Raw genomic sequence first — 16,001 nt, 5'->3', positions numbered from 1 at the left:
GATGAATTTGGTTTCTGAGGGAGCCCAGATCACCTATGGAAGGAGTCTCCAGGAGAGGAGCGTTCTCCTTGTCTAGCAGTCTGATATGGTCCTTTGCAAGATTGCTTTCAAATTTGCAACCAGAATCTCTGTTGAAAACAAACTTGCAGTCATTCACAAAGTGGGTCTCCAAGATGAGACCTACTGTATAATGACATCAGGATGTTCTTGTCCCCTATGACAGATTGCAGTGGCTAGAAAGGCCCTGAGGGTAAAGACCACTGGAGCCAGCAGGGTCAGCAGCTCTTTGCTGTCATTTTGTTTGCTGCTAGTCATTTGCAAGTAAAAAAAAAAAAAAAAAAAATCAGTTTTTAATGAAGATTGCCCTTGATAAAGCAGAAAAACATATTAGTTTTGTTAAAGTTCATCTGTCAAATGTGTGCTTTCCATAACTTACTGTGCTGAATTGGGCGTCTGTGGAAGCGCAGCTGTGGGTGTTGGAGCTGCTGCAGGGGCAGCCGTGAGTGCCCTTCCTGGCCTGCGGTGTTCAACTGAAGGAGACATTTCTGAATGCAATGAGCCTGTCACATTGTTAGTGATAAATTTTAAAGTTTTAAAACAAAAAAAAAAATTGGAATTTGGGGCTGGGGTTATGGCTCAGTGGTAGAGTGCTTGCCTACACGTGCGAGACCCTGAGTTCGATCCTCAGCACCACATAAAAAAAATAAATAAACAAGTGAAATAAAAAAAAAATTTGGAATTTGAAAACTGGTGTTTGCCACTGTGAGTTGGTGGCTTCTCAGCCCTGGAGGACTTCTGGTGAGATGTGAGGAGTCAGTGAAGGCGGTGTTTGAAAACATCAGAGAAGGGAGCCAGTAAGGTGTGCTGCACAGTGAGCCCATGTTTTTCAGGTGGACAGTGCCCGGTGATGCAGAGTCCTCTGTGGAAGAGGTGGCCACTAGGTACCCACTGCCATGGCTTTAGACTTTGCCTCACACATGACCTCACAGAGGCTACCGCCCCTGGAGTTTGGTGTAGTGTCAGCCTGCCTAGCTAAGCTAGGATCCCCCCTGTTCTAGTGGTGACTCCTGTGAGGTGGGGCCGTGGGAAGATGCGGGCAAATGCAGAACCTGCCAGGAGAGCCAGCTGCCACCTGGTAAACTCAGCCCTAAAGAACCTTGTGAAATGTGCTGTGCCACTTCTTACTAAATGGTTTTTGAGAAACCATGGTTATTTTTCATCAGAAATATTCATGTTAAAATATAGTGGGTTTGTACTGTGTTTGAAAAACGAATAAAGAAATAGGAAAAATTTTCTCATCTTAGTTTCTAGTACAGTAAACACTGAAAGAAGCAGCCACATAAACAAAGGCTCTTTGGGGTCTTCAGTCACAGACAAGTTTGAGAGCCATAGGCTTGGAGTTCCTAGTGCCAGAAGCCACTCGGGAAGTAAGCAGCGAGCCACAGATGTATTGTGTGTGCAAGGCTGGGTTTTGTGGGAGAACTGAAGAGTACAGATGGAAATTATTAGAATGTGCCACCCCTTTACCTGTTTTTTTTTTTTTTTCTCCTTTCTTCTGTCCCTGCACACCAGAGAGCTGTGGTCTGAACACGAGTTTGTGCTGTCCCCGGAGGACTCCTTTGTGTAGGTCTCTGTCCTGATAGAGGTGCAACCCAGACCTTTTATGACAGATCCTGGACAGGAGCAGGAGAGTAGGACAAGGGAGTACCAGAAAGCAGCAGGTGCAGGGACATAGGCCAGCAGGGCTGGAGGGGAGCAAGCACTGTGCCGGTGATTTTAATAACGGTGTTTTTGTGAGCATGGTAGCAAGCCTGTTTGGGCACACTCGCAGTTCCATGAATGCTGGCTGATAGACCTGAGGCTGCAGTGGTGACTTTGAAGTGAACTGTGGGAAGAGGATGCTCTGGGGAGGGAAGTTTTGGCAGCAGAGGAAATGCCTGTTAAAGAACTTTCTCCTTTTCATTGCTCCCGCAGATCCTTTGTCAATGGGTCCTCAGAAAGCTCTGGAAACCATCGGTGCAAATTTACAGAAGCAGTATGAGAACTGGCAGCCGAGGGTAAGTCTGCTGTATTTGTTCTTCCTTTTCTTTCTTACAAGGAAACTTCAATTGCTTGGTCTCAAGCCATCTTTGAATCCAAGCAAGACTCTCCAGGGACGGCACCTCCTTGCAGGCCTGCCTGGCACTGTTGCCTGCTGGTGTGCTTTGGTGTGGTTTCTGACGGCGGCGCACATGTCGCTGAGTCATGCTTGGCGTAGACTATTTTGTGTAATCCCCCTCCCCTAAATATTTAGAAGAGAAAATATCCTTTATATTACTCTTAAATCAAGGTTTTTATTTTGCACAGGAAATGTAGTTTCCGTAACCAGGTAGCGCTATCCTTCCAGTCTTCAGTTTTTAGATACGTGGAAAAAGCACCCAACGTTAAAGGCTGACACCTATCATATGCTTAGTCTTTGATTCAGAAGGCAGGCTAGCTACCAATTAGTGTGTTTTAGTTGCTTATATCTTACAGTTTTTTTTTTTTTTTTTTTAAAGAAAAGCAGCACAGAATGTAACTGTGTTTAATTGCCTTTAAGATCGTGGTTATTTGTAAACTACCCAAAGACCTATTTCTTTGTCCTTTCTCATTACCTGGTTTGAGGACTTCATAAACTTCTTAGGAAATCAGAAACTTGGGATGCTTGTGGCAGGGCGTGATTCTGGAATCACCTGCCAGGAGTGTTGGGAAGAAGGGGGCCTGGCTGTGCACCCCAACTGGGTTTCAAACCCACCCCCCTAGGTTGGGGGCTGTGAGCCTCCTGGAAACAATAGACTTATAGAGCCTGCTTAACACTTGCCTGCTATGTCTTTGATTGGTGGATGTTTATTCCACAAATCTGGAATATAGGGGTTTCTTATCTACCATTCACATTCTTCAAATAACAGGGCCTGCTGTCATTCCTGCTCTAGCTCTGGTGGCCAGGTGACTCATTATTAGCAAACAGTCCTATGCTTTTGTGCTTTGCATTTCCTGTGGTCAAGTCAATAATAATGGACTTTTAGTTTTTAGAAGGCAGATTCTCAATGCTCATTTTGATATGTGCCTAAAGCGTTTGCTTTCTTCTCTCTCAAATCCGTTGCCTCTTGATGGTTTCTAGAGAAATTCTATAGCCCTTTTCTTGAGAATATAGCCCATTTTAGGGGTTGGATGAGGACAGGAGGGATTTAAATGGTGTGCATTCCTTTAAAGATAGTTGAGATGCTTAGTATTTCAGTGAGAAAAGCTTCTTGGAGCATCTCAGCAAGATGAGACTGCACTTGAGGGAGAGTGGGTCAGAGTACCAAAGTTGGAAGCTGCTAGCATTGTATGAATGTAAAGAAAGCCCTTTCTGACTCAGCTGCTTCTGGCAGCTCCTGGTTTTTACTTTCTGTGATTGTGTTTTGCTGGGTATATTTGTTTATCTAAGATAGAGTGTAATTTTGGATCTATGTAACCAGATACATTCAGGTCTTCCCATTGTTCTTTGTTGTTTTTATTACTTTCTTCCTTTTAAAGGCTTACTTCACAAGAAAAGGTAGTTTTTCGTAACATACATGTTTGATATTTCAGGATGTCAATGTTTATTTAATTTGGTATGATCCACAGTGTTTTGGACTACTAAGATTTGATTACTGCTAGCCTTATCATTAGTTTAGCTTGGCAGGTGTCAGATGGTCCAGCTGGCAAATGGAATCTTCTGGAGGAGGACCTATTGTTATTTTTTTTTTAAATTCTGAGTTTCTGTCTAAGAGCAACTTTCTTCCCTGGCATTTGGAGGAGGCCTTGTGGTGTAAGACAAGGCACACTGTATATAGAAGGGATGCTGGACAGAGATAGCAGGTGGAATCATATGTCAGATGGGATAGAGGCATAGCCACTCTGGGACAGTGGACACAGATCTAGAGGGTGAGGTCCTCAGGTGGGAAATTGGTTCAAGTGAGCAGCTCTGTTGGAGCTGCAATCTGGTTTTTTGAAAAGGCGAGAGTTTGAAGGATCAGTAAGATGGAGGCTATTTCAAGATTTTAGAATGTTTAGAAAGAGGTTTCAGTTGCCAGCGCAGGTGGGATTCCTCCAAGAGTTGGTTCAAAAAGTGGAATCTGAATGAAGTATTGGCTGCAGCCTAGCAAAAAGCTGTGCATACCAACCAAGTAGGGTTTTCCCTGCATCCATTCCTGCATTCAGCAAGCCAAAGCACAACCGTGCATACTTACTATTTAGCATTTGTTTGTAAGTATGCTAAAAATGTTTTAAAATTTCCCACTACAAACCGTTTTAACACCTGTCTATTTCAGAAACAAGCCTAAGGTTGAAGTCCCCTTTGTCACCCCCAGTGAAACATGGGGCTGTGCCACGAGCACCTGGTGAGGACAGTGCCTGCCCTGCTGCACGAGGCACACTCCTCCATTCATAGGATTTCATGTGGGTTGCAGAAGACAGCAAGGCCGGCCTGGCATCCATCAGTGCTGCTCCTGTTGCCTGACAGGGTTGCACCAGACAAGAGGCGATTACCAGGCTCCTGCATGGGGCACAAGGTGTTTGATCCCAGTGTAAATCAGGGTCCTTTGAAACATTGCAAAGCTAAACACGCACTGCTTTATTGTACTCTGCAGGGCTTTTGAGTTTCTGCAGTAATAAAGAGAGGTTGATGTGCCATCTGCAACAAAACAATGGGACGTTATTAAATTTCCTAAACCTTTGATGTAAAGACCCATTGATCTGGTTTTCTCTTTCTCTGTGCTTTATTGCAAGACTCACAAAGGTCGGGCAATTTGCAATAAGGTCATTTTCATTAATGTTTGCTGAAATTGGTGCCCGCCTCCACACTGCCGTGTGTGGGAGCAGAAAGGGGGCCTGTTGACCTCAACACAGCTCCTTTCCAGGAGGTGCAGGAGACATACTGGGAAGCCTCCTAGCGCCCCTGGGCATTGCCCTGCAGATGGATGATTTCCTTACTTGTTCTAGGATGCTCAGACTTCTTTCCTCTTACATTTTTAGCTATGAATATTCAAAATCAGATATTTTTGATAAGGATGATTTGGGTTCAGGAGGAAATTTAGAGGAACCATAGCGATTATATTTATTTTGGAAGGCTGCCAGACTCTATCTGGCCCTGATTTCCTTGCCTGGCTGATTGAGCCCTTTTCTAAATAACTTATCAGTTTACCACTGGTAAAATATTTCTTCTGTTAAATTTAAGACTTTGCCTTATTACCTTTAGGTACATAAATTTGTGTTCTGCAGAAGATTGAAGGAAAAATGCCAACTGTTGTTTCAGCTGAAAATTCTGCAGTAAAACCTCCCTCATTTCATCATGAGCCTCAAGCAAAAGTTTTATTGGGAGCTGGGAGTAGGAGCTCATAAAGCTGGGCGTATACAGTGAAGAACTTATCCTTTTAAGAGTTTGTCCAACAAACTCTTGGGGGTTGTGGCCAACAGGAAGAAGCCCCCTCACTAGGTCTTCTTTCTTCAAAAGCAGGAGCAGAAGGCCTCACGCTTCTGCTCGGGTGAGTTTCATTTTTCTGATGGCTTAAAAACAAGTTCATGCTGAGCAGGGTGATGGTGGCGCAAACCTATAACCCCAGCGACTCTGGAGGCTGAGGCAGAAGGATCTCATGTTTCAGGCTAGCCTCAGCAACTTAGCGAGACTCTGTCTCAAAGTAAAGAATTAAAAGGGCTGGGGATGTGGCTCAGTGGTTAAGTGCCTTATTACAAAAAAGAACAAAAACAACAACAAAACAACTAAAAAAACTTTACATTCACATGGGATAGTTATCATTTACCAAGGAAGTGACACTTCCACTGTGGGCAGGTATCTGAGTATCTGAGGTGGCCACCAGCAAGTCCCTGTGTCCATCAAAGAAGCAAGACACTTTGGTCGTGAAGCCCTTTGCTTTGGAGCCCTGCTCTTCTTGACCAGCCATGAGTGGTGAAGGCAGCCCTTCCTCTGCAGTAGCTGCAGGGTCTGCAGGCACTGACTGTCCACTTGAGTGCCTATTGAGATGCCCAGCAATTCTTAGGGGTCATATACCTGAGATGACACTGAACAGGTGGATTACACTGAACAGGTTTCAGATTTTAGCTTCTCTTCAGTTTATCGTTCTTCCTGGATCTGTGAGATGATTTGTGGTCAAGGAATGAAAGTTTTATTTTCCTACTAGATAAATATGGGTTTTTCAGATCCTTATGCCAAGCAGAGAAAAATCTCTCCAACAAAGCACTAGAGTAGAAACTACCGTTGGGTCCAGTGTATGAGCAGCCCTCCTCCCTCAGTGTGGAGTTGTTCACATACTTCTTGAGCCTCATGGAATGAACTGAGGCTCCCGGGAAGGCTGGGCACCCACACTCTCATTTCCATTTTGGGCATTTCCAGGCTTGTCCTTTGGGTTTTGGGTAGGAGTTGTTGGCAGAACCTGGTGTTTGTATGGAATTCTGTATTACCATGGGGTGGTAGTTAAGGACAGCTGGAGTCTAGGCTTTCCCACTCTCCCCCTGCAGTGAAGTGATTGCTGGACCTGCCCAGGCTAGAGGAGGGATCAGTGGCTGCTAAATGAGGAACAGAGAGCCAGGGTTAGGAAGGCGTGCTCTCAGCCCAGTCCTGACTGGGCCCTGGAGACTGCTGGTGGGGGTCTCTTAGATTCCTGCTTTCCCTGGGCTGATCATCTTTCCCGAGATCCACAGGTCCTGGGTACCTGCTCTGGAGGCAGGAGTAGGGGCGGAGCAGTAGCTATCAGTATCACTAGCTCTCCTACTTGGCTCCATCCCCCTATCCCAGTGTTCTGGATTAAATTTTATACAGGGTGCAGTAAAGACCCGTAATTGAGTTCTCTCTTTTCTTAGGATTTTCAGAGTCAGGTATGGATAATGTAGGAAGAAGCTAAGGACGGGTTCTGTAGGACTTGGGCGGCATTCCAGTGTGCACTGTCACTCTACAGTACCTTCTGCTTGGGACAGGCGCATTAACATTAGTCCAAACTGACAGTACAGCTCAGCTGGCGAGTGCGCTCCTGTGTGGGTGTCATCCCCTGATGTGCTGCCAAGATGGTGTCACAGCATTGTCTACCTGGTCTGGCTGACAGCCCTGGCCAGCTCTCCCTCCTTTTGCCTGCCAGCCTGGTTTTCCTTCTCTGAGGTTTGAGGTTGGGCTTCATGCACCTGTTTGCTTTTTGTGACAAATTGCAAATGAGGAATCCTAGCCAGAGGCAGAGCTGTGGGTAGATGGCTCATGGTTGACACAGTTCAGGAGCGGCGCGCAGCACTTGGCATCCTGTTCTTCTGAAGTTTGCATGACCGTGTAGACTTGACTTGTGGCTGTCTTGGGGTTAACCATTATGTTTTGACTGCTCTCTTTAGCTCTTCCTGCCCAGATGTGAAGAACCGTACTGGTGACAACCATTCCTTTGTAATTTTGCTCTGGCCTTAATCATGCTCCATCTTTCATTCATCTTCTGTCCTCTCTTCCACCCTTCTCGCCTGGCAGCTTTTCCACGCATTGTGTTCAGGGAGGATTCTGAGTTATGCTCTTGAGCCGGGAGCCTTCTTAGTCAGCTCTGCCCACGCGCTTCCTGTCTTGCCGGGTCCCCAGAGGCTGTGGTAGGAGCAGCCTCCTGGAAGAAGAGCTTACATTCTGAAAACCAGTTTATACCAGACTCTGCAGGAACCCCTCCTGCTGCCTTCTAGGAGAGCGTGCAGGTGTGTCTCAGTCACCATTCAGCAGCTTAGTGACACCACCTGTAAATTCTTTAAAACAACCATACACATTTTAAAACAGAAGAAAAGAAGGACTCCTTTTGTACTGTCCGGAGAGTGCCTGGCCTGTAGGGCAACGTGAACGCTCTGTGATGTCAGTCCCTTAAGCTGTTCTGGGAAGACGCACCTCTTTGCCACTCTTTGTTGGACTCTTGTGCTCTAGGGCAGCTGGCAGGGCTCATGACTGTCCACTTAGAATTTCGTGCTGTTTTTAGTGGTGCATCAACAGAACTGTTCTCAGCTGGTTCAGTTGGTGGCCTCCTTCTTCCAGGCCCACAGCCGTGCTGAGCTGTGAGCATTTGCACCCTGCCCTTTCTTGGCATGTGCCTTTGCCTGACAGGGAGCTCCCCAGTGTGGGGGTCTTTTCTGCTGCTGTGCTGGCATGGGAGGTGGGTAATGGAGTAGCAGCTATGGCCAGACATGGACATGTTCACTTTGGGCTTTGCTACTTCCTAGAAATGTCACTTTGGCACAGTACTACTGGACCTTTTAAGATTTGCAAATGTAAATTGAAGGTTAGTGGGGAGAGCAAGTGACTAGTGTGTTTGCACCAGGAGGGGCCCAGGTGGCAGTGGCAGACCCTTGCTTCCCAGTGTTCCTTTTCTCACTGTCAAGATGAGAGGTGCCCACTGCCACTCCAGAACATTCTGCCCAAGAGAACTGCTTTCTTGCCTTTACCACCTTTTGTGTCCCACGTCATCCTTCTCCCTGGGCATCTGCTTCCTACCCCTCCTCTGCTAATCAAACTCCTTTATGCACACTGTTGCTGGCTTGAAATAGGGCTTAGTTCTGTCCTTAGCAAGGCCTTCTCTTCCTGTTCCTTTTATCAAGGGAGTGGTCTGTGTGCAGGACCCCGTTCTGTCAGTCTGAGCACTGAACTGCAGCTGGGCCTCTAGTGAACCTGGGGGCTGTGGTCTGGAGTGATGGGTAAATGGCCCTGAAGGACAGGAGGTGCCAGGGCCAGGTCTGGAGGTGCTGACAGGAGGCAGAAGTGAGAAACGTTTTGGGAGGCTGATTTGTGCCCCATATGCTTATTGTGTGCTACCAAGAGGAGTCATAAGATCACACTGCAGCCAAATGAGGAAGTGCTGAAGCAGGGGTAACTGGTAGTGGACTGGAGGGTCAACCCCTTAGAAGCTTCATGATGTTTGCCTTCTGCAGGGACCCAGGTGTCAAATGTTTACCTCTGGGTGTTCACCAAGGCTTCTGCATACCTCCCTCGGAAGCATCAGGATGTACTTGTTGGGCTGGGGCTGGGGCTCAGCGGTAGAACACTTGCCTAGCATGAGTGAGGCACTAGGTTCCATCCTCAGCACCACATAAAAGTAAATAAAATAAAGGCATTGTGTACATCTACAACTTTTTTTTAAAAATAGATCTTTTATTTTATTTATTTATATGTGGCGCTGAGGATCGAAACCAGGGCCCCACACATGCCAGGCAAGCGCTGTACCACTGAGCTACAACCCCAGCCCCCAAACATCTACAACTTAAAAAAAAAAAAAAAAAAAAAAAAAAGGATGTACATGTTGGTGACACATGGTGTAGGATTCTTAAAAATAATTGTATAGTGCAGTGGCTTTTAGTTTTAGCACAACCATCAGTACTACCTACTTCCAGAACCTCTAGATGGCTGCTGAAAAGAAACCGCATTCCATCTTTATGTGGGAGTTTTCGTTATAAATTTTGTTTTATAGACAAAATCTTTACCTACCAAAAGAATCCAAGGAGAAACTTTGATAACTAAAGAGAAATAATGCAAGATTTAAGGAGATTAAAGAGCCATAAAGGAATGTTTTATAGAACTTTGCAAATAAGTTGGAAAATCTGTATGAGATATATAACTTCTAGGAAAATATAAATGACAATAATTAACCCCAGAAAAGGAAGTAACTCAAAATTAAGAGTAACTCAGTAAACAGAAGTTGAGAATGTTCTCAAGGGGTTCTTCTACTCCTCTTTCCAAAACTTTTCAAATTTTCTGAGTCTTAACTTCGGTGATGGCAAGAAGTCCAACAAGCAAGGTACAAAAGAAAAAAAATTGTTCAGCTTTCTTCATGTATGTATATAAAACTGATAGACGTCAACTCTTTCTGCTTATCAAATTAGTGTGTGTGTGTGTGTGTGTGTGTCTCTGTGTGTGTGTGTCTGTGTCTGTCTGTGTCTGGATGGGCGGGTAGTTGGATGGATGAAGGGTAGGTAGATGGATGGCTAGGTGGATAGAGTAGGTGGTATGTAGCTCGGTAAACCTGTGGATGGGTGGAAGGATTGGTGGACGATAGGATGATAGGCAAGTAGGTAGAGTGGTAGCTGCCACAGTCTGGCTGGGCACAAAATCACGAGCCACTCAAGCAGGAACAAACTTTATTTTTGAAACTGCCGCCAATGCCCCGTATGCTCCCGGGAAGATTGCCGACTGACCCAAGCGGCATTCTCCCGGACCCCAACAGGAAGTCCCTCCTCCGGAATTCCCTCCTACCACACTTCCCCGACCAATGGGAACTCTCCAGGAGTCCCATAGCAGGCCGGAGGTGGACAGCAGGAGTCCAATAACCATATGAATGCAGATCTTAACATAATCCTATCATCTCAATGGCTTGCTGGCGTCACCTTTCAACCAAAAATGCCATGCATCATATTACTTGGCTGTGGCTCTTAGCAGGTAGCTTGGTAGCCTGCCTTTCTGCTCACTCAGGTCCCCTGCAGTGACTGTGGGAGGGGAGAGCGGAGCCAGTGCTGTCCTTGGTCTTTCTCAGTTTCTGCTCATCTCTTGATGTCTTGTGTTGATGGGTCAAAATTTGTTTTGAATCTTCTATTCTGACTTCAGAATCTGACCCCGGAATAAACTATGATTATTCTGGGGTGAGTGCCATATACCTTACATTTAAAAATCCTGATTATGTTTTACTTGTATAATAGGCAAGTGACTTAAAACATCTGTCCCTCCCATGTCATCTTAGAGAAGGAAGGGGACGACAAGGCAGAGGCCTCAGGTTGGGACTTCTGTGTGTACTATTCCACTGCTTTTACACTCTTTCTTGCCTCTGTGCCAGGATGCGGCATGGTAGGCTGGGCGGCTTCAGTGTGGGGCCTGCCTGTCTTCTTTGCATTTCTTGCCTTCCTTCCTGACCCTTCTCCAGGACATGGAGGCTGTGGTTAGAAGTCCATGCTGAGTTATTCCGTGGTTGGCATTGCCCTGTGAGGCCTGTGCTAGCTCAAGAGGCCCAGTGGATGGAGCAGGAGGGCCCCATGTGGCAGCCTGTTCCCTTTTACTTTGTTTACCAATATCAAGATGAAAACAGCAGAGCTTGTCATGGGCATTTTAACTCAGTTTCGCTCAGAGTTTGTGTCATTTTTGAAGATTAGAAATCCTTTTCTTTTCCTAGCTCTATGTTGCTTATTTAACTTTGAGTGTGCTTCTATTTGGTCAGCTGGTATGAATTCTTTGCATTTTAAACGGAGGTAGATAGAGAAAGAGGTTGACTAGGGACCCTTCTGTGATTTGAACATGCCTTCTGTGGATCCTCGTCGCGAAGGGTTTGAGCTGGTGGACTCTGAGTAGGACTTGGAGGCTTTACAAGGACAGGAGGATGTTTTGTAAAATAGACTTTGTAAGTAGGGTGAAAGTAGGAAGTCCGCCCCTATACTGGTGCTTGAACCCAGGGATGCTCTACCACTGAGCTGCACCTCCAGCCTTTTTTATTTTGAGAAAGGATCTAAGTTGCCCAGGCTGGCCTGGAACTTGCAATTCTCCTACTTCAGCTTCCCACCTAGCTGGGATCCACAGGTGTGCGTCTCTGCCCCTGGCTGCTGATGCCTTTGCTGTAGTCATCATGGCTCATGCCATGTAAACTCAGTGCCATGACAGCTGGCCGTGAGGCCCACCTGTGGAGGGACTCTGAGTCCTGATTGTGCAGTGCCAGTGACAGCATCCGAACCTGCAGATGGGAGTCTATAATGTGGAAGAGCCGCAAAGACCCCCAGAACACAAAGCCACACTACCCACAGTCGGGCGCACAGAGTGCCCTGAATGACATGCAAACCCAAGCTCCAAGGGGGGAAGCTGGCCCAGCAGAGTGGGCTCCTGAACACCAGGGAGAGAAGCCTCTCAGCTTTCCCCTTGCGTGGGTCAAGAGTGAGAACACTAGATGGCCTCCCAGCTCACCGTCACTCTATCGAGTGTCCGCCTCAGCTTCCAGTTGAACATCTCCCCCACAGTGATACATAAAACACCGGCGCAGCAGGCAGTCCCTGACGCCTTACGTTCTCTGAGGAAGCAGACTGTATAGTGGAAATCACAGCCGCACCTTTACAGGAGCAGAGACGGGACAGCTTGGAGCTCTGTGATGAGCTGATGATACCTTAGACTCTCCTACAGCTCTTCCCGGAACCCTCTTTGCCTCCCAGCCACCCGCGCCCTCATTTTCCATTTCCTTTTTATATGCCCCCAAACACCACCGCAAATCATCCTTCCTATAAGGATCGCCATGTTTCTGTTCTTCACCTACTGAAAGCAAGTAAAAACAGGGCCGCATCTGAGCTCTGGCCCGGCCACTTCTCCCTCCTGCACCCCCCGGCCTCTCATGGGTGTGTTTTCCTTCCCTGCCTTGCATCCCACTCTCTGCCTCTCCTCGCCCTGTGTCCCCTGCTCATCCTCTTTAGCCAGTGCTCACTGCTCACGCACCCACTCAGGCTTCTCCTTTGTGCTGCCTTATGTGCGTCAACCCTGGGCCCACACTCAGGAGTGGAGATGGCGGATGGTCGGGCTGGGCTGTGGCCCACTTGGTGTGCTAGCATTTGGGGGCTATTTGAAGAGACTTGTTCTCATGTTCTGTATGGGTCCTGGGTGAGTGGGGAGGGGAGGGTGGTTCTGGATCATAGCACCAGGGGTGATGGTGGGGCACACAGGATTCCCTCTAGGTGTCAGTCAGGGAAGGAGGGGCAGCAGGCTGAGGAGCCTCTCAGGCCCTCAGAGGAGGCAAGGGGCCACACAGACCAGAGTGCACTCCTGGCCAGCCCTACCTCACTGTGGCCACTTCCCTGGTGGAACTCTGACTGGGAGAGTACCGAATTGTACTGGGCTTTTGCCACCATGGCTGGGGCCTGCTTCTTCCTGAGTTTGCTCCTGAGGATTTTTTCATGTGTTCCTGGCTCAGCACCATAGAGGCTGTGTTCCTGTGGGAGAGGGGTCTGTCTCTTTCCCTGCCATTTGCCATGGGTTTCAGAAGGTGCATGGATACGCCTGTTGGTTGTCAGGTAGTTCATAGGGCTCCTGGTTCCCCAGCACAGGCCCTGTGTTCATGGCCCTGATGCCATGGCTGTGGTCAGTGATGCTGAGCATCCAATGGTGTGTGGCTCTGCCTTGTGCATCAGAGATGCACAGTGCTGTACACCAGGTCCTCAGGCCCATAGTCAGGACAACAGGGCTGGACTTGCACCAGGTCTGTTCTACTTTCTGTTTATGTACTCCATGTCTCTTCACATGTCTTACTTTCGGTATGGGTCCTGGCTGAGCGGGGTTCCAGTAGCCGTCTGCACGCTTTTTCCAGCCGTGTTCAGGTGTCACGTACTGCAGTGGACTGCACAGACCTTAAGCATTTGGTTTGAGTTTGGCAGTTGTGCAATTCTGTTTAATACACTGAAAACAAGATAAAGAACATTCTGGCCTCCAGAAGGCGCCCTCCTGCCTTTCCTAGGCAGTGCCTCCTGGCCAAGGCTTCCCACCTTCTGGAAGCCCTTCGTCTCTGGACAGGTCTGACCTGTCCTTGGGCTTTGGGCAGATGAGCATTTGCTGGCTGCTTTCTACTTGGCTCTTTGCGGCCACATAGTGTCTTTGAACGCCCTTCATGCTGTCACCTATGTGGGTGATTTGCTTCTCTTTACTGCCAAGTGGCTTTGTTGTCCAATGAACCAGACTGTGTCTCCATTTTCCTGCAGACACACATTTTGGCTGTTGTGAATCAGGCTGCTGTACGTGTTGGGTAAGACACCATGTGGGCATATGTCTGCGTCCTCTTGAGTAACTGGGCTTGGGGCTGCAGGTCAGCGTGTGTCTCCAGGAACCCTGTGCAGGCAGCTCCAAGTTGGGAAGAGAATGCCAAGAGGCACCCTGTTCTCTGCCAAGCAGGCATTGCCCAGGAGCAGTTTCTCCCCCTCTGCTGGAGGCGTGGAAACATGAACGTCAGCGATGTTGGGTTGACTTTAGATGAATGCTTAGGTGAGCTGGCAACTTACTCTCACCTCACGGTAGAGTTCTTGCAAGGGCCTCAGCGCACAGTGGGAGCATATACATGGGTGTCTGGCTCAGGAGGTGACCAAATAGTTGCTTTACCCTGACTGCCTTCAGAAACAGAAGTGACTTATGTCTTCAAAGCTCCGGGGCCCACCCTGTTCATAGCCTCCTGTCTTCTGGAGGCCTTGGGGGACTGGGCTGCAGCCTCCCTGCTTTTCTGTAGGGTGCCTGGGACCTGCCGCCTGCTTGTACACAGTGCACTTTGCATAGTCCTGTGTGGAGGTTTGTCTGGGCTGCCTTGGTCTCCCCAGCTTCCACAGCTCTGCGGGGGACCCCCAATGACAGCAGAGTGGAGTATGCTCCGTGCAGCGTGGCCGATGGCCAAGAAGCAGAACACCTGCATGGCTGTTGATGCAGACTGTGGGTCTCCCTCCCACCATGCCTAGTCTTGGTGGCCTCTAAAAAGGACAGGGGTAGGGGGCCTTTCTGTCCTTCCTGGTAGCAACACCAGTCCACAGTCAGGGCCTAGCACAAGTATGCCAGTGGTGTCTGCTTGTGTTCCCAGTTTGAGTAACAGAAGCAAACCCCAAAGAATCATTTTCTGCTTCAGTGCTGGGGGGCTGGGGGGGACAGCCACTATCTTCTCCCTATCCCTCCTCTCCTGCCTCCTCCCCTCCTACCTGGTCTCCAAGAAGCCCTGAGCACTCAGAATCTTCCTCAGAGGGCTTGGAGAGGGCTAGGAATGAGGAGACCTAGGGGTCTCCATAGGAGCTCCACTCTGGAGGTGGCTCAGTTGGAAGACGGACATTTATAACCACAGGGGTTAACTGCAGAACGCCTGAGGTGACTTGTAGAGCCCTTGGTTCTGCAGGAGGAGCTGGAATTTTTCTTACAAGGTGAACAATATGCTTTTGTAAATTTTGAGTCTAAACAGATAGTTGACGATGCCTTTCAAAAGAAAAAAAATCCCTATGTGTTCCTGAGCTGGGGACCCACATTTCCCCTCCCTGCTTTCTCTTTCCTCTGCATTGTATTTGAAAGGAGGTCAGGAAGCAGGTAACTGTTGCCTTTCTGCAGTGCCAATCAAGGGTGTCCCTGTTGCCTACAGGCGGGTTCCCCAGGCTCCCTGTCATCCTCATACGCATCCCTGCGTGTCTCTGCTTCTGCTCTTCAGAGCCAGAGAGGGTTCCTGAGGAGCACAGGGGAGGTTCCCAGCCTGTGACCCTGCCTCATTGTGGGGTGCCTCCTAAGCACTCTTCTTGTTTTAAAACTGATATAAACTATTAACAGCTCTAGAAAAACCCTTATGGGAAGTATGTGCTTGTCCGCTGACCTTTAGACCACCCGCCTGCCTGTCTCCCTGCCTTCTTTCCCCTGAGGGGGACCTGCAGGCTGAGGAGGGAGGACACATTCTTATCTTCAGTGACTCTCCTGAGAATAGCCATTTCTTCTGTCTTTTTAGTGTGAAATATTAAAAACAAAAACAAAAAAACTTGTCAATTGGTGTTACCTAAAAAGGTTACCTTTCTCCAAATTTGTGAAAATAAATTATATATATTATTCTGTCTCTCCTGCTAGAGTTTGAGAAGACTGTTTCTCCTTTCTGCCAAGCCTGCTGAAGACATAAGGAAATAGAGATTAGCAGAGGTGCTGGGATTAATCACTGGTGTCTTGTTGAGAGCATGGGGAGTGTGAGTTCAGGTGCAGCCACCCTGAGTCCTAAGTGCTGTCACAACCCTGGTCAGCATTCAGGAGGGGCAGGAGATGACAGTCTTCACCACCCAGTTCAATCCAACAAAATTTTAAGAATTCTTTGCCAAAATTATGATACTTTGCTAATTGCTGTGAATATGAAATTAGAGACTCTTCCTACTAGCAAAGAATCCCAAGCCTTATCAGGAAACAGGCTTTTGTTCCTATGCTCACCATCCCATAAATGCCTATCAGGTTATCCTTTGCTTCCACCTCTGGGAGCAAAACCAGATGTGATCCTTGCCACAGC

General features: G+C 47.8%; 1 protein-coding gene across 2 annotated transcripts in view; it reads left to right on the top strand.

Annotated features, from left to right (window-relative positions):
- Positions 1-16,001, top strand: part of Rptor (regulatory associated protein of MTOR complex 1) — a 339,912-nt gene that overhangs the window by 77,946 nt on the left and 245,965 nt on the right. For both annotated transcript variants that reach the window (XM_046463332.2, XM_046463333.2), the window contains one exon: positions 1,975-2,057. In XM_046463332.2, the coding sequence (XP_046319288.1) occupies positions 1,975-2,057 (83 nt within the window). The remainder of the gene's footprint in view (positions 1-1,974; positions 2,058-16,001) is intronic.

Source organism: Marmota monax, unplaced genomic scaffold (assembly GCF_021218885.2).
Source record: "Marmota monax isolate L192 unplaced genomic scaffold, Marmota_monax_Labrador192_F-V1.1 WCK01_AAM20220418_F8-fsc00220, whole genome shotgun sequence".
Lineage (NCBI taxonomy): Eukaryota > Metazoa > Chordata > Mammalia > Rodentia > Sciuridae > Marmota > Marmota monax.
Note: the sequence above shows the minus strand (reverse complement) of the source record. Positions and strands in the feature narration are given on the sequence as shown.